Source organism: Corapipo altera, unplaced genomic scaffold (genome assembly GCF_003945725.1).
Source record: "Corapipo altera isolate COAL_440 unplaced genomic scaffold, ASM394572v1 62, whole genome shotgun sequence".
Lineage (NCBI taxonomy): Eukaryota > Metazoa > Chordata > Aves > Passeriformes > Pipridae > Corapipo > Corapipo altera.
The window spans coordinates 10,271,003-10,289,395 of NW_020884894.1; the positions used below are offsets into that span (position 1 = coordinate 10,271,003).

The 18,393-nt window shown below is 42.9% G+C and overlaps 1 protein-coding gene across 3 annotated transcripts in view; it reads left to right on the top strand.

Moving 5' to 3' along the window:
- NUTF2 (nuclear transport factor 2) overlaps window positions 1–18,352 on the top strand; it is an 18,868-nt gene extending 516 nt beyond the window's left edge. Inside the window, exons 1-5 of one of the 3 annotated variants that reach the window (XM_027646685.1) lie at window positions 2,969–3,040; window positions 5,320–5,444; window positions 7,369–7,440; window positions 11,513–11,611; window positions 18,175–18,352. In XM_027646685.1, coding sequence (XP_027502486.1) covers window positions 5,346–5,444; window positions 7,369–7,440; window positions 11,513–11,611; window positions 18,175–18,288 — 384 coding nt within the window. In that variant the 5' untranslated portion in view covers window positions 2,969–3,040; window positions 5,320–5,345 and the 3' untranslated portion in view covers window positions 18,289–18,352. Of the gene's footprint in view, window positions 1–2,968; window positions 3,131–5,319; window positions 5,445–7,368; window positions 7,441–11,512; window positions 11,612–18,174 lie in introns of those variants that run through there. The other 2 variants (XM_027646684.1, XM_027646683.1) reach the window with 2 other exon arrangements.
- Window positions 18,353–18,393: the final 41 nt, after the last annotated feature.

An 18,393-nucleotide genomic window follows, 5' to 3' on the forward strand; every position in this document is an offset into this window, starting at 1 on the left:
CAGTGTGTTGAAGAGGTACAGTGTGTTGAAGAGGTACAGTGTGTTGATGATTCATGATGTCCCTCAGTGAGTTCCAGTGGTTCTCCATCCCTGTGTCACTGCATGTTCTGCCTGGGCTGGGCTTGTTTAGTCTACAGGAGGCTGGATCAGCTTCATCCCAGCCCCATCTCTGTCAGGCTGGTATCAGGAGAATGGAGCCAGGCTTTTCACAGGGTACCTGGTGGGAGAACAGCACACGAGGGGCTTAAATGGGAACAGAAGGGATTTGGGTTGGACACGGGAGAGCTGCAGGGAGCTGCCCTCTGCACGAGGGTGGTCAGGCAGTGGAACAGGTTTGTCTGCTTTGAGCTGGAGGAGGTCCCTTACAACCTGCATTATTCTGTGATAATTTGCATAGCTTCTCCTGTTGGGTGTGTATCCTCTTCTAAAGGGGTGATCTGCTATCAAGTGTTGGTGGAGTTGAATAGGTGACCTGCTTGAGAGATTAACTGGTTCTGTGATGCTGGTCCCGTTGTTGTTCCTAGAAAGTGCACACTGGAGACACTCCTGTCTTTGCAAGTTTTAGCAGCAATAGAAAAGAGACTGAAGGAAAAATAGTCTAATGCTGTTAGCTGTTTTAGTTTTTTTACCACAGTCTAAACACTGCTCACTCCTTAATCTGAGCAGCCTAAAATACCTGCGTGGTAGAAAAATTGCAAGAGTATCAGGAACTGAAACAACTGAGAGCCTTGTCCTTATTTACTCCTGTTAATCAGTAGTGAAGGGTGCAGCAACTGATGATCTGAACCCCGTTTGTTGTGAATTCCCATGTACTCCTGGACCAGCAGCACCTGTTTAAAGGCTGTGTTTGTGCTCTCTCATTACACTGATTCTCAGATCTTCCAGAAAACAAGCTTAACTTCGGTGGAGTGGTGTGTAGGGCCAGCTTTAATATCCAGGGAGCATGGTTTATTTATGCTGGGATTACCTGCAAAATAAATATAGTCATAACTGAATAATAGAAGGCAATTTGCTCTACTAACACATTAGAATGTATTGGTTTGAGGTTTTTCCTCTTTAAATTCAGTGGTTTTTTCCTTGATGTGTGGCAGACTAGAAAGACTTTATTGACTTTATCTGCCTGTGATGGTTGTTCATCGATTCTTTGAATACAACCTGCTTTTTAAATGTGGCAACCCCTGGCAGACCACCTGTGTTTTATTTAGCAGTTTATATTTTACTATTGCACACACTAGTTTTTGTTGACTCTTTCAGCAAACAGTAGCATTCTTTAAGAAGTGCAGGCTTGCCATGCTCCAATTCAGAATGAGTTAATTTTTTTTAACTGATAGGAGCAAGCTTACATATGTCCAGGTCTGATAATGCATTAAAGCATAACTGCTGGTTGAAGCAATTTTTTGTTCTTTCTCCATATTGCAGGGATGTGGCAGTAACCCACCTCCTCCAAATGTCACTGGTGCTTATGTGTTTCAGAGAGGGCAGTCTGTCTGTTGGCAGGTGACCACTGTTTCCAAGTAAAAAAGTGCTTTTCTTTAAGTTGCACTTCTGGTGTTGCCACTTCAACGGAAAGATGGACTTTGTGCTGCAGCAAACTGGCAGAGAATCATCTGTGGATTGTCTCATGGTTTCTTGCTTGTGAAGGAAGCAATAGGAAGAGGTTTTATCCAGAGGTTTTATCCAAACCTGTGGCAGCAATGGGTCTCCTAAGGACTGTGCTCCCCTCAGGAGTTATGGGCAGTGTTGATGTGCTCCTGCTAATCTTTTACACTCAGAGCTAAGGCAGGAAGAGGGATGAGTGTAGACAGGAACACTGAAGCTGGGGCAGGCAGTGGAAAAGATGCTGTATTTTTGGACTTTGTGGACAGAAAATCTGCTACCCAAGGCCAGTGTAACCCTGGTTTTATTCCAGGTCACTCGTGGCCCTTGTGAAGGCTCTGTTCCCTTCTAGGCTTCCTCTGTCTCATACCCTGATGCATTTTCCTCCTTGGTGCTGCTCTTTGCTGGGTCCTGCAGCTTCACCTGGTATTGGTGCCATCTGCCCCGTGCCAGAGCAGATACTTGGGATGTGATACCTTGTAGGATGGGATTTGTAGGAATCATGGCAAGAGGTGAGTAGAGGGATGGAGCTTACACTTGATATGTCAGTGGGTGGCCTGGCAAAGGTATTGGAAAATTTGATTTAGGTGTCACTGTGCAAAAGTCCCCTGTGGAGCAGCAGTCCCAGTTCTGCAGTGTCAGCAGGTACCTGTTGAAGACAAGAGTTGCTGGGAGCTGCAGCTTTTGTGCACTGTACTGGATTTCAGCTTCATCACTGACTGCTGGGTGTTTTTTGGGGTGGGGGTAAACTCTCCAGTATGAGCAGATTCCAAGAAATCGAGTGAATAATGTGAGTTAAAGTATTGCACTCTTGTGTTGGTAGCTCAGCTTTCCTGCCCTGCTTTTGTGAAGAAGCTGTTAATCAAATGGACTGTGATGTTCTTAAGTGGATGCGAGGAGGGAGGTTTGGTTTGAAGTGACAAAGGCAAGAAAATTAGTTGACTTAAGCAAATTATCTCCTTTTCCATGGGGAATTAAGGTGGAATATCTTACACATACACAGTAGTAGCTTTCAGCAGGTGCCTTTAAAAGAACAGGTGTGCCACATCTTACATGCTTGCTAGGTTATTGCAACTTCTTCTGTCTGGCTTTGTATTACCTGAATATTCTTGTCTCTGTAACCAAACTTTGAGTGAACCATGGACAGATTTAGCTGGATGGCTCTGAAGGAATTCTGTGTTGTCCTGGTGTTTGACAACATCAGAACACGTGCAGTCCTCCTAGCTTTGCAACAGATCTTAAAAGCCTTTTATATTACATTTATCTCATTAAAACATTGTACTGATAAGTGTGTCAATACAATCTTGCATGGGTTGTGTCTCACTGAAGGGGACTGGGCTTGATGACACAGATCATTCCCATCTTGTTCTTTCTTTAGGTACATCTCTAAGCTTCTTAGACCTGTAACGACAGGCAGAAAACACAAGACAGTGTGGAGGAAAAGGTGACGAATCAGAAGAGGAAAATAAAAAACCTTTCCAGGGAGAGAGAGTGTTCAGCAAAACCATGTATGAATGGCACAGGAAAGAGTAAGGTTGTAACAAACAAACAGAAAAAAAACTTAGTCAAAGATCGATAATTTCAGCCACATTTTTTAGCTTGTTCTCATTTCTGACAAAATCAACATTATAACTGGTCCAATTTATGCTGGTTTTTTATTTATTTAATAGAATATTACCTATCAAAATACAGATACGTTTTTAGGAGGAGATAGCAAGCTGGCATACTAATCTTTGGATTTAGACACCGTAGTTCTACTTTCCATATTTAAAATACAAATTCCTTCATTCCTTGCAGTCTCTAAGGCTTTCTCACAGTTTTAGGATTGAACAGGAGGCATCTGGTGCTCGAGTGAGGCTGTTGTGCCTTGAGTAACTAACTGAGGTGCAGTGCTAGTGTACTGCTTGATCTTGGGTTTGTATGATGGTACAGTGAGCTGTTCAGGGTGAATAAACATCGTGTGTGTGGAAATTTAGTTTAGCAATAGCTCACTTGCCTTAGCTCCAGGAGAATAAGCTGGTGGTTTTCTTGCTGTCCACGACTTCATTTCAGTGTTAGATGTTTGACTGTTGAGTGTTAATACTGTCAACTAGATTTGCACTTGAATGTTTAGGAATGATGCCCAATAGTGATGTGAGTTCATGGGTTGAAGTTGAATCTTTGATGGTCCATAAAAAGTGAATCAGAATGATTTTCAGCTGTGCTGATTGTTGGCTCCCCCACGACCATCCCAAACTAAAAAACTCTGGGTACTCACAGGACTAGACTGGGAACAGTGACATCAAACCTAAATCCTAGAGCCCTGAAAACATGGATGCTGTTATGCCAGGGATCCAATAAAAGAGATTTACTCTTCTATAAGTCTGGCCAAATTTATGTAACCTTAAGACTTCCAGCCAGGAGTCTGAATCCATTTCAATTCCTATTTGTATGAGTAGAGCTCAGACAGCCAAAGGCCTGAAATACAAAAAGAGCTTTCTTGTCCAACTATGCACAGCAGACTAGGCCTGGGAATACCCTCTGTGAAGATCTTGGGAATGTGTGTTTTGCTTCTCTTAGGAATTTGTCAAATCTGAAACGGGTGTGTAAGTAATTGACATCTATAGGAAGCCAAAATAACTCTCATGTCCTGTGTCCTAAAACAGAATTTCATGCCTTTCAGACTTGGCAGTGGAATTCAAACCTGTAGCTCCAGGATTCCTGGTCAGGGATTACAGAGAGGGACTAGTGGCTGGCAGATCTTGATGTTGAGCAAATACAGTTTGCATTAAGTAAACTCAGATCTTAAAATAAAATGTAGTGGGTTTTGAATGCAGGATTTTTGTGGTTTGAGTTTTAGCACAATTCTTCAACCTTTCAGAGAGAGATCAGGATAAATAAAAATGAATTTGCTTTCTTGAAAAATGCAGCGGTGTAGTAAAGCCATCATCTGTGCTGATGGTGTGTGGTGGTTTGTAGGCTGGGTCTGTGTAGACTGCTGTGCAGCCTGGGTGTTTAATCCCTCTAGAATAGAGGGACTCGTGTTCAGAAGTGTGGGATGCCTCTGAGCTTCCAGCAGCTTCACTGGGAGCTGCAGATTTTCATCACTGTGAAAAATCCTGGTTCGTGGCTGGAAGTTACTGCAGGTTCAGACATAAACAGGGAGTGTACTCCAGCCTCAGTGACAGGATAGAAGAGGATGGGCAGAAGCATTGTGTTAAGCAATGAGTTAGTGAATTAATTCCTGTTACGTGCCATTGAAAGGACTCTCTTAGATGGGCCTGTGGATGGGGAAACACCTGAGGAGCTAAATAGATGAATCAGTTGGTGTAAGCCACTTGCAGACAATCCATATTAACAGGTCAAGTCGAAACAGCAAGTGCTTGCCAGCTTTTGCAGGTGGTGTAACTTCTGCACTGTGTGAAGATAAGGGGATAGATGAAGCTGAGGTGGTAACACTCATTTTTGTTCTCGTTCTCCACTTTTGTACACGAGATGTGGCCTCGCACTGAAATAGCACCACAAACCAAATGCTGTAATAAGGAACTAAACCGTTCGGTATCCGAGGCTTTTTTATTTACAAAAGTCTAGGATACAGAGGTGAGATTTGTCCTACTTATCCCAAGGAAAAATTCAGGCCAGCTGACAGGATTTGTGTTTGCCAGTGCTAATGCTTGAGCCAAGTGTTACCCTTATTCCTGTGATCCTTCTGATGATTTTGTTGGTTTTTTGTTTGTTTCACAGTCACAGGCTCTGGGTGAGGATTCAGAATGGGAGACAAGCCTATCTGGGAGCAGATTGGGTCCAGCTTCATACAACATTACTACCAGCTTTTTGATGCAGACAGGACTCAATTAGGAGCAATATATGTAAGTATCCACAGAAAGGGGGCTGGGGTTCCATCCCATTGTCTTGTCTGTGTTTCTCTATTTTGATGTGTGAGAATACAAATGGTTGGATAGTGGGTTTTATTCTGACTCCAGAATGTCAGTCAGTGCAATCACACCCAACTTTTATTTATATTTTTTTTAATTTATGTTTCACTTCTCCTTTAAGCTTTGTTTGCCTTATAGGCAGTCAGACTCATAAAAACCCTCTTTGGCTGTAGACAGTGGCTTGTGTTGGAGGGGGTTGGTGATGATCCTGTGATGAAATGCTCTGTAAAAGCAAACATTCTAGCCTCATTTTGCCATTAATATACAGTCATGGATTTGCTTAGATCCCTCTTGCACTGGAATGTGATTTAAGTCCTAGCCTGTGTTTAGCAGTTCTTTCAGGTGTTTCTTGGATCTCATGCTCTATTAAGTCTTTAATCCAGTTTAAAAATGTATAATTCGTTAAATAAATCTAAATCTAATTTAAATTTCCTCAAAAATCAGTTTTTTTTATTTTTGCTTCTTATTTGGGACAAAGGAGATTTGGAATTAAAGACTGTAACTAGCAAATCCATGGAACATCACCTTTTGCTTTTGGAGGAAGATTCCTCCAGAGCATGCAGAGTGCTCTGTGTGTGGAGGTGATTACTGATGGTGAGGAATGCTGCTGGGTGGCTGAAGTGTTTCAGGAAGACACTCAAGTCTTACAAGTCTTCTAGTAGCATATCCTGTTTTTCTGACTGGTTTTTCATCTGCTGAATGAGTTGAGTTTCAGCAAGCTCTTCAGGATTCAAAGTGTTGAACACCCTCTGACACCTCTCCTTACACCTCAGCAGTATCCAGCAGCACTGATACCATTTGCTCTGGGCATTGTTGTGTTCTTGCCACCTGCCAGATTGCTGCTTTATTTTGCCTAAGAAGTTGTGTACAGAGCCTGTAAAGGAAGAAAACCAAGCAGCCTCTGTTAAAGCCACAGCTCTAAATATGAAGGCTCTTAGCAGTTTGTCATGTTGTTACCAAAATGCATTCAGTCTTCAGAAGACTGGTGGTAGGTACAGCTTAATTTAAATTCCTGGAGACATGTCCTTCCATGCTACAAACTCCTGGCCTTTTTTCAACCTTAGGGTCTTTCTGCCTTTCATGGAGAGACCTGTGCACATGTATTTGGGAGGACAGTTGTGGAGGTCACTGATGTGTATTGCTTTGTGGAGTTCCTAAACTATGGAGAGAGAATGGGACCCCATTCTGTGTGGCTAAAATGCACCAAGGTCACAGTTTGTCTAAATCTGGGGAGATTTTGCAGAATTGGGCTTTTAATGGTGAGCTTTTTGCCTTCAGACACGCTGTAGGAGCAAATAAATTTTGTAGCATACAGGAATGCAGCAGGGAGCTCTTGGATTTGGTTTGTATTCCTGTATTACTACTTCCATCACAAGATTCAGCTTATTTTTAGTGGTGTAATCCAAGTCAATCAAGCTTTTGTCACCTATCCCAGGCAGGGATGTGGCCAGTCACTTTTGCTGTGAATTGAGTTAGGTGAGTTGGAATTCCACCCTTGTGGTGCAACTCATTTAGTCAGTTTTCTTCATATATTTTTCTCTTTCCACATGCTTGACTTTGTGTTCATAGGATTTTTTTTTTTTGTATCCTTTGGATTTTCTTCTAAAAGCTAACTTTGATCCAAAGGCAGGAACTTTTTTGCAGGTAGGATCATGATAATGAAATGTAGTCTATTTAGTTTCTAGTTGATTGTTCCAAACTTTTTCAATTGCTCTTGGTGGTTTCTTTCTGTCTCCCTCTGAGGTAGTTTTCAAATAGCTGGATTCCAAGGATACATCCTAAATAAACAAAGCCTCTTACCAGGATTGCTTGAGAGTTAACCTGAGCAGGTTGATGACTTTCTTTCTTTCCCCCCCAGATTGATGCATCATGCCTTACGTGGGAAGGACAGCAGTTCCAGGGCAAAGCAGCCATTGTTGAAAAACTCACTGTAAGTCTGTGAACCTTAACTGAATGTTTTGGGAAACAGTTCTGAAGACTATAAGATAATGGCTTCTGAAAATTTGAGTTAGTCTTGAATATGGAACTTGTGCTTCCAACTTTGGTCTTCCAAAAAATGTTGTGAATGAATGCTACGTAGTGGGGTGTTCCATTGGTGACTCTGATGGTGGAGTGTTAATTGACTCCATAGTTTGCAAGGTTATTTTGTGACTGCAATTGTATTTGACATTACTGATTTATTCTTTTTTAAAAGGTCTAATGCATAAGCTGCCTCTGATCTAGAGGAATGAAAGGTGTCTTTGCTCTTTTAAGGCATGCCAAGGAAGAAGCAGTAGCAAGCCTGTTACTTGGATCTGTCTGTGATAAAGACTAGACACATAACTGCAAGGAACAACTTGTTTTCTGATACGTAAACTGCAAATAAGTTCTGTAGTGGAGAAGCTGACTTATCCTCAATGCAGATTTGTCAGCAGTTCAGATATGAGCAGGTATGGTTCAGGACTTTGCAACATGTGTTTCCTCTTCAGCAAGTGAGAGGACACTGGAACTCCATGTTCATTTAGTTAAACTTGGAGAAGTTTTATCTTCCTGAGTAAATTCATGCTTCTGTTATAAAACTGGGTGTACTTACAAGCTGTCATGAGACTAGGAAGTTTGTTTCTCTTTCAAGATACCTGAAGGACATGCTTTTTAGGTCATCAGACAGTCTGCTCAGGGCATGGTATTTCAGACAGACTTACTCAACACTGAGAAGAAAAATCAGAGTAACTTGACACTTGTCTTGTTGCACAGCTACTGCTCCTGTCTTATGGAATCACTCCTTTCATCCAAGGCTTCTTTAACTGTGAAGACCAAGGTTTGACCTCAGGTCTGTGTTTTAGGTGCCTGTCTTGCCTTTGAGAAGGCCACACACCTCAGAAATAGCACAGCTTGCAACTGCTCGCTTGTAGGTGAGGAGATACTCAAGCTCCAGAGTTGTTTGTTTGCGTACTCAGTGTTCTTTAGACTTCTGGGCTAGCAGCCATTTAGATACCCAAGCAGCTAAGCATTTGCTTGGCCACAGTGTCTGACTGCTGCTGCCTTGGATCCAGCCCAGTGCAGATCCAGCCCCTTTCCCACCACGGCATTGCTCATCTTTACCTTCCCTGTCTGTGGTGCAAGTTGGACTTTCTGGATTTATGTGCCTGCCGCAGTCTTAACTGCTGAGTGAAGACACACTGCTTTGCTTTAGGGAAACTTTTTCTGACCTGTATTCATCTGCTTAAAGTAAGGAAGAAGTGCAGTGAAGTTACTGTGCCCTTCCCCTGCCACAGCTCGTTATGGGGCTGTATCAACTTACTGTGACTGATGTCGCCCACCATTCCTCTGCCAGCACTGAGCTGCCTGGGCTTCCTTTGCTGTTTCAGCTTCATTTGCTCACCTACTCTGTGCTTCTGGAACTGCTTAGTCAGTTGAGCAGATCCCTGGAAGTGTGACACTGAAATTCTTTTGCTTTCTGCAGTCCTGTGTCCCTCAGGGCCTGGCTGGTGAATCGATGTAAGCCACAAACAGGTGGCATTTTCTTTTGCATCAAATTCTTTGCTGTGTAACAGCAATGCTATGGCACCTTTTCAGTACTAATACAGGAGGGGAGGGTTGTGTGGGCATTGCTCTGCCAGCACTGGCACACCTGTACCTTGTTTCACTGTGGGAGGTGACACTTGTTCCTTGTGTCCTAACTGGTGCTGGGCTTGTTTCACTTACAGTGCCTGTGGTAATTATGGGCAGCTTGATTTACCATTTGAGATAATAATGAACATACTGGACCAGGGAAGAAGCTGAGACAGGTAGCCTTGTTGCCAGGAGTGAGTTTATGCTACTCAACTTTATTCTTGCATAATTTCTCTTGTGTGACTTCAAGGATAATTTCATAGTTTTGCTAGTGAGAGCCCAGTCAAATTCTAGTGTCAGAGGATGCTAAAAGCCTTGGTTGTTGTGTGACTTCATGTTTTTTAGACGTGTTTATTGTACTTTTCATATCACAAAATCCTCCTCTCCAGTGTAGATGGATGTCCATAAGCAACCATCCTTTTGAGATACCCTCTGCTTATCCTAAAAATTAGTGAATTTTCCTGTCAGCTACTTTCCTACTCTTTCCAGTGGGATTTCCCCCAGCACATCATGAGTAGCTCACTAGCCTGGCCAGCTGCTTGGGGTCCTTTTCTCTGAAGGGAACAGTAATAGCATTATTAAGGCTGTAAAAGACCTTGAACTGAACACCACCTTGTAAATAAACCACAGCACTAAGTCCCATGTCCAGTTGTTTCTTGAACACTTCTAGGGATGGTGGCTCCATCACTTCCCTGGGCAGCCCATTCCAATGCTTAACCACCCCTTCAGTGAAGAAATTCTTCCTGATGTCCAACCTGAACCTCCCCTTGTGCAGCTTAAGGCTGTTTCCTCTTGTCCTTTGGAACTGGATGCTTGAAACAGGCACTATCTTACCCAGCCTGGTCTTTGGTTCCTTGTCACAGTTTTGCAGAGCTCTTGCTTCCAAAGGCTTTCCTTCCTCCCTGTTTTCTCTCCCCATCTTGCCTCTCTTGTCACACTGAGAGCTGGGTTCTGGACACAATTACATTCATTCCTCTTCATCCCTCTGCCTTTTAAAGGGGCTCTTTTTCAGGACTTGTTCAACAAGAAGTTGCTGTGCTGAGGTGGGACTGGGCTTTGTAGTACTCTTGTATAAGGAAGATGGTGCAATGTCCCAGGCTATGCTTGTGCAGGCTGTGTGGGCACATTGCACATTCAGTTTTGGGATGGTGACCCTGGAAAATAGTCTGCTGGTCATCAGTAGATAAGACTGCTCTGGATTTTTTTTTTTTGGTTGTTACTAAATGTCTGTCCCATATTACAAACCAGTTGGCCCACTTTGCACTTCCTAGTTGGTTGGGATTGTACTCCCAGGCAGGCAGAGACACCACAAGCTTTAATAAAGGGTGCTCTTGAACAGTGAGGGTACACTTGAACAGTGCTCTGTACACTTCATTTGCTTCTTCAGGCCCTGATCCCTCCACAATTTCTGTGTTCTCTATTATCCAAAGATTTAGCTTCCTGGAATTCTTCGTAGAGCCAAGACTGTACTTCACATCTGTGACAGTCTCTACCTCGGCCTTCTAGGAAGTCTTTGAGGCTCCTTCCACTAGAGGGAAATGGAGAACTTGTCAAAGTACACGTCTGGGTCTGCTTTGACCTGTTTTTAAATCAGGGGAATGCAGCAAAGGCATCCCAAGTGCCACCTGAGGTTTGAATGACCATGTGCTGCCATCCTGTGCAGTGCCTGGGCTCTGGGCATCAGCCACATGGTCACCCAGAGCCCCATCCACGCTGAACTGCCACTAAAGCATCTGGCAGTAAAGCAGCTTTTGGGAGAGCAGTGCCAAAGTTGCATTTGTGTGGCAGGACTCTGAGACCCCCCCAGATATTTGCTGTTCACTGCTTAGAATTGTCCATGGTTGGAGTGTGGACGTGGTCTGTGTGTCCACAAGATGTGTTCCTTGCACACATAACTCCAGACATACTGACATTGGCTACCTGAGCATCAAGGAAATTAGAAAGGGGAAAGGTGAATTGTGGATTTCAAGTCTGGAATACTGGTTCTGGGTTGTCCACTTTTCCTTTCCATTCATAGCCACTTTAACAAAGAAGCAAATTCGGAGTTCTCTGGTAAATCTCAAGTATTAGATAATAAAATCTTTTAACACTGTTCAGAGCAGAGGTTTGTGCCTTCATCATATGAACTTTGAGCTTACAGCTGATCTGAAGCCCCTCAGGCAGTGCAATTAGAGGAGGAAAAGGTTCCATTTACAATGTGTGGTAACATTATTTCCTCTCTTGGTGCTTGAAAAACACAACTGTTACAATTGACCCAGCATAAGTAGCGCCCTCATTTGCAACAACTCTCTGTGCAGTACTACTGCAATAGTCTTAACACTTCCTAACGTTGAGTTTGCTCAATCTTTGTTTTGTAAGTTAAATCACGCAATCACTGTACATTTCCTTATTTTGATTTCTTTTCATTGCAGAGCCTCCCTTTCCAAAAAATACAACACAGCATCACAGCACAAGACCACCAGCCTACACCTGACAGCTGTATACTCAGTATGGTAGTGGGACAGCTTAAGGTAAACTCTTTCCATTACAGGCTAACAAGTGCTTATGTCTTAGATTTTTGCAGGATTCTAAATCATCTGATTTCTGAAAACATTAAAATGCTCTTTTGGTTGGGAAGGAAGATGGGTAAGTTTTCATTGGGACACCATTCTTCTGCTGTTCAAGACTGTCAAGAAACGGTTCATCCCTCCAGATATCTCGCACTAGATGAACCACCTGCAATTTGACAGTCACATGTTCTGTCCAGCAAAGTGCCATGACTTCTACTGTGCTTACAGATACCATGGGGGTTATAGAGGCATCATTATTTCTCTTACCCTGATGCAGTAAGGTTTCAGTGCCCTCTGTTGCATTTAAAACCATCATCAGAGTGTTCTTGGATGGTATAAGCACATACAGTTTACCATGCTCTTTGTTGTAACGTTTGCATCGAGCTCTGATTTAGCAGACTTCAGTTGTTAGCTGACCCCCCTTCAGTGAGTCCATACTTCCTCTTTGCTGTCACAGGATGCAAGAATTCGGTCCTGGTGTTAATGCAGTCCAGTACCTCTGTTGTCAAAACTGATTCAGCAGTGGGAATGCTACCTCTCAGATCAAACACTTAGTGTTGTGACAGATTCCTTGTGTGAAGAATCAGATTATTTTTCAGGCTGCAGGATGACTGTATTGCTATGTGAGTGATACTACTGAGCTGTGTAAACTTACCCTGTCTCCCAGTATACCAGGGCCACAAATTAATTAAACTGCTTATTAATGAAAGATATTATCCTGGAATCTGCAAAAAAAAAAAACATCCTGTGTGTAAAGTCAGCTGTAGACAAAACTTGCTCAGGGTGAGTGGTGTTTGTTTAAAATCTTGAAATTACATGGCAGTAGTTAAAATCATCAGAGTTAGTTTGGTCCAGCCATGCTGTGAAGTCAGGCCTCTCACACCATCCAGTCTTTAGAGTTACCTGAACCCAGTTTGTTTTAAAAGAGCTGTTTAGATTTCCTTTTCCTGTTAGCTCTGAATGACACCTCCAGTGTCAAGGCATTCAAACTCCCACGGACACTGTACTATTTACTAAGCAAATGTAGAACTTAGTTTGAATCTGCTTGCTTAGCTGTTCTCTTTGTTTTGGGCTGGGCAGTTGAGAAGAGCAGTGGCCAGTGTATTGCATCCACTTTTAAACCTAACATAGGCAGCTTTGGCTCTCATTAAAGTTGCTCCTGCTTCCCAGCTGCAATTTAGGTTCCAGCTTTCCTGTTGTTCAGTCCCACATGCACACCCAGAGGAAAGACAGACACATGTGACCATGAAAATCACTGAATGGCAGGGCAAGTATGCAGGCACACATGCTGATCTCAACTTTGCTCTTGTGTGTGCACACAACTCTGATATGACCAAGGCTTTTTGACCCAATGTCTTGGGCCAGTCTCATCTGCACCTGGTTTTGCACAGTCATGTTTTTAAGGTTCTTCCATAATCATCAAGCAGATCACAGCTTGCAACAGTGATTGGTGTTGAATCTTGTGGCAAGATACCAAGTTCTTTAAGATTTTGTAAAGCTATTGGCTTTTCTCATCCATTAATACAGAGGGATTGTAAATGCAGTCCAGGAGCTTTCCATAAATACCATGAGTTGGAGTAGTATTTCCTAATGTACCATTTTTATCCTCTGAATAATTTCAGCTTGCTGAAATTACTCAGAATAATTTAGGGATCATGTGTTAGTGTATCTAGGTATTTGAAAAGAACATACTGGCTTGAAGTATGCCTGTTGCCATGATGAAACCCAACTTGTTTGTGAATTTTTAGTAAAAGAGGAAACATTTTTCTGCCCTTCACATGCCTGTGTCTCAAACCTTAGCTTAAAAAATCACATCATAATCCCTGGGAATGCTGCTTCTCACTGAACAAGTGTCCAGAAAGTCAAAGTGAACCTGGAACTGTAACTTCATGCTTCTGCCTTGTGTGAGGCTTATACAGGTGGACAAATGAAAGATCAGTACCAGTCTGTAGCCTGATGTGAACATGAACCTGCCAGCACTTGAACCTGGTTGTCAGATGGAGTGAATACTTCTTCTGGTGTGAACTCATACATGTTGACAGTCACTTCAGTGCTGGGCTGTGTACAGTACAGTGACTGAGAGCAACCAGATTCAGCTTTGTACATTTTAACAAGTGGCTCATCTGTAGCTCCAGTTGAGCAGACTTTAACATGCAAATGTGGAGCTGCACACTTGGTGTTATTTAAAGCTGCCTTCTTAATGGTGTTGCTGCTCAGCCCACATCTGTTGGCCTGTAAGAAAACTGTAGAGAATTTTGCACAAGGTAGGGCACTTTCAAGACCATCAGTAGCAAAGTTTAAAGGGAAAAGCCATGCTTCCTGCTTACTATTCAGTTATCCTTTTCATGGAACTGTGAGCCAAATTCTTCAAAGTCCAGGACAATTAATGCACATGCTTTTAATCCCCTGCAGTTTTTCAAAACTTGCATTTTTTCATGTAATGAAGGAGCATACATAATGCTTTTAATAGAGTAACCCAAGAAAATAATAGTGCTGAAATACCTGTAACATGCCCTTTCTAAGTTGTCATTCCTGGCATGATATGTAAATGGATTTTCTGAGGCATTAGTTGCTTGAATTGCTGGTAGTCCCAAAAGTTCAGTGGAAACATCATTCATCCTGAGAAAGCTGGGCACATCTTGTATTTCTTTCTTAAACCATTGGAGAGGGGGAAATAAACCAAAGCACAAAAAACTTTCACTGTAAAAACATGTTTCTAAGTAAACATATGAAAGATCCTCTTTTAGTGGTTGCTGAGATAGGTGTTAGTGTCTGGGGGGGGTTTTTTATCCTTTTGAAGAGGTATAATAAATATACATCCAAATATACATCCACTTATTCTAATCCTGTTGTTTTTTATTGCTGTTCATTGTCTGGGGGCTGCTTGCTTGCTTCAACTAGGAGGAGTAAGGATGGGTTTAAGCCTTTAGGAGTGAGTTCCATTTGGTGTGACACTGCTTTGCTGATGTTCCTCCAGAATGTCACCCCGTACCTCCACTGTGCTTCACCTCGTAACATATTTCTCCTGTCGCGCTCAGGCAGATGATGACCAGGTTCTAGGCTTCCACCAAACCTTTTTGTTGAAAAATTTTCAAGGTGCCTGGGTGTGCACCAACGAAGTCTTCAGGCTATCCCTCCACAACGTTTAACCCTCTGCCTTACCTGTCTTCCATGCAGTCCTCGCTGTCCTGGTTGAGTAAGGAGTGCTCTCTTCTCGCCCTTCTGTCCCTTGAGCTCGGCTGAGGAGCATGGCTGTGGCTTGGCATTCTCTGAGCCAGTGTGGCAGACCTGTGGCTCTCCCCAGAGTGTGAATTTTGAAGTGATTGGTGCAGAATTAATTGTGAATAACTAATTGTTATGCGGTGTTTCCTAGTCTTAAAAGGAAAAGGAAATTTGCAATTAAAATCACTGGATGTTTTTGTAATGCATGCTGAATACTTAAAGCATTGCTTAAAGCCTGTTAAATGAGGCTTAACATGTGAAAGAACCTGCAATCTGAAGTAATTAGCCTTTCCTTTGAGGTGAGGGTTGTTGCAACACTGCAGTTCAATCCCCAGTTGCTGGGGATGCTGGTGAAGGAGTAAAACTGTCTCTGACCAGACAAGAGGAGGAAAGTTGTGCAGCTACATTTGGATTGCAGAGCAGTCTTGCATCTAAAACTCTGACGTGACCTATGGCTCTGTGAGCTGAGGACTTTCTTTTGAGCCTCCAGGTCAGAAGGGATGTAGAAAAACTGGAAGAGGTCAAAAAGCTGCCAAAATTGTAGGTGTTGAAGAGCTTGTGGAGCTGGGAGAGGAGGTGGCTATGAGTAATTGGCCTGAAATGTGGGTGGAAAATAGTTGAATACTTCTAACAACCTGAGAGCAAACTCTTCATGGTGGTGCCAGATGATGGAACAAGGGACAGTGGTTAGAAACCACAACTTGGGAGATACGGATTGGGCACAAGGGAAGATTTCTGATAGTCCAAATTTTGGGAATGGTCTATAAAATATTTACCCTATCTTAAATATAGTCTAGGATTTTCCTTGTTTTTCAAGTATACTGCTCTTCTGTGCTGTGAAGACATAACATGAAAGGAATAAAGAAAACAATAATGTGTGGCTTCATTTTGGGAATTTACCATCTGTACCACAGCAGGTGTTTTGGGAAAGAATTCCCTTTTAATCTTTTTTTCATGTGTCTGGTCCTGAATTGCTTAAGAAAGGAGGAAATTTTCCTCAAGCCAAAGTACCAAGAGCTGCAGTGCTTTTGCCAGAGCCTACCTAGGCTTGTCAGAAATTGAGGAAACCTGCACTAAGCCAGGCTGGTGGTGGTATTTTTTTTCCATAGGTATATTTTAAAACCTACTCATGTCAGTAATGACAAGCTCCAATTTGGTGTGAAAACTGCTTGTAATAGATGTCTCAGTGATCCACAGTGAAGAGACCACAGGGCAACTGAGGGCTGAGAACCTGCCAACTCCAAGCAGCAGTGAGGCTGTACTGGGGATGTGCTACATTTGATACCTGGCAGAAGGTGCCAAAGGCACAAACCCCCAGGTTTCAGGGCACAGGCCACCTCTGCAGCACTGACCCCGAGCCTCTCTTCTGGGCACATGTGGCAAGGATAATACTTCCCTTGAAATAATTGGCACGACTGCTGCTGTAGGTGCTAATCAACTAGATGGGCTGGGCTAATCCAGCCTAATTGCTTGTGTGCACACTGGGCTCCTTACTCATGCTCAGGGGGGTGTGTGCTGAGGAGCCAAGCTGCCTGGTTCTTCTGCTGGCACTTGTCTTGCTTGAAGGATTTTTCTTTCATTCATTCATCTCTTGAACACTGACTTGCTCATATTTCTGGCCTTACTTGTTGCCTTCTTAACTTCTGGCTGTACTAGTTTCCTTCATGGTTTTATAGTAATTTTTTTGCCTTGCCCAGCTGATGCCAGTGCTGATTACATTTTTGCAAGCTACAGGGTTGTACTCAATTTACTTTCTTCAGTAGGAAGCTGTCTGGTAGCTGGATCATTTTTCTTGTCCTTTTCTGACATTTTAATTTTTTTTAAAGATAAGAAATGCATGTTTGATATGTGGGTGTTGGTTCTCTGTTCCTTCCCTAATAGCTGCTAACCCTGTGCTTACCTCAGTAGCTTTTGGGCACTCAGCTGGTTTAATAAATAAATATCCATCGTTATTTCAGTGTCACTTTCCTGAGGGGTGAACCTAGGGCCCTTTTTGGTTTTCCTCTGTGAATTAGCATACACTTACTGAAACTGCCTTTCATCTATGCCATTTAAATTCCTGGGCAGTTGTCACTGAAATCCTTGCAGTGATTTTTGGATCTGAATGCTTCTTTTCCATGCACTTGAACCCACCACTTCTCTGGCAAACTTGCTGTTCTGTGATATGACTCTTGTCCTTTGCAAGTTGCTCCTCAAAGCCGACTTGTTTCACAGTCCATTTATCACTTAAGCGAATATTACTTCTTTTTTAGTAAAATTCCTTTTTTATTTTGTAGTCTGCTTTGCTCTTCACATTTCCACTTGCTGTTCTTGACAGCCTATTTCAGGTGCTGCTCTGGCTGCTGCTTGTCAAGGCTCTTTTTTATGCATTTCCCCCCTTTTCTGAAGCTGAATAGTCATGTGTTGAAAGAATAAAGCTTAAAATCCTCCAAAAATGCTGAATTGAACACGCTGCAGCCAGTATCAGAAGATTGTTTTGTAGCCTGGTCCTGTGCACTGTTCAGATTAAATCCCTTTGTGTGATTTCCAGCTGACTGATTTGGGAATCACTTGTGTTGAGGATTTAATTCCTGCATGACGCCTCTGAGAAGACTGGTAAATAAATACTAGGTGGGAGAACTGATCTCCCTCTAATACTATTTTCTGCTTTTGTAGTAATATTGTAAATGTCCAGGTACTACACTGCAGTGCCCAGACATGTCAGAGGCAGGAGTGGAGGCACTGCTGCAGAGATTCCCTGTGCTTGGAACACATGGTTGCAGCTCTGGCAAATATTTTGCTCCCTTCCAGCTGTTCCTAGACAGCAGAAGCGGGATGGACTGGGTTGCTGGCCAGCTGTACCTGCTGTGGGAATGCTTTCAAAGCCCAGAGCATTATCTGGCTCATTCAGGCAATGCCATTGATACCAACTTCTACAGAAACTTCCTTCTGTCATCAACCCAAATGCAGCAGATAAAAACTGAACCAGCTTGTTTCCTGGGCAAGGCATTTGTGATTTAACACTGAGGGAGGCATGTTCTGTCAGTGTGGTGAAGCCACAGAGTGACATGTCTGCAGGTCTTCCAGGAAGCCCCAAATTCGGGTGTTGATTTCTGTGTCACTGGGCGCTGGGTGTTTGTCTGCAAAGCCCCTTGGAACAGGCCCTGGTGGCATTAGTGACTCCTGAGGTTCTACATCTCTTACAGCATGTGCCGTCACTTAATGTCAGCTTTAAGTCATCTTGTCATGAGTTTTGGAATAAATTTCTCAAAAAAAGAGTGTTTTGACCTTTTTTTTTTTTCCCCCCCCTTCTCTTTCCACAGGCTGATGAAGATCCTATCATGGGGTTCCACCAGATATTTCTATTAAAGAACATCAACGATGCCTGGGTTTGCACCAATGACATGTTCAGGCTAGCATTGCACAACTTCGGCTGAGCTGCCCAGCCCGAGGCTCCCGTGCTTTTTTTTTTGTTTTGTTTTGTTTTCGTTTTCCTCCTCTCCTCCTAACTGGTATTATTCACACTCACGGAACATTCCAAA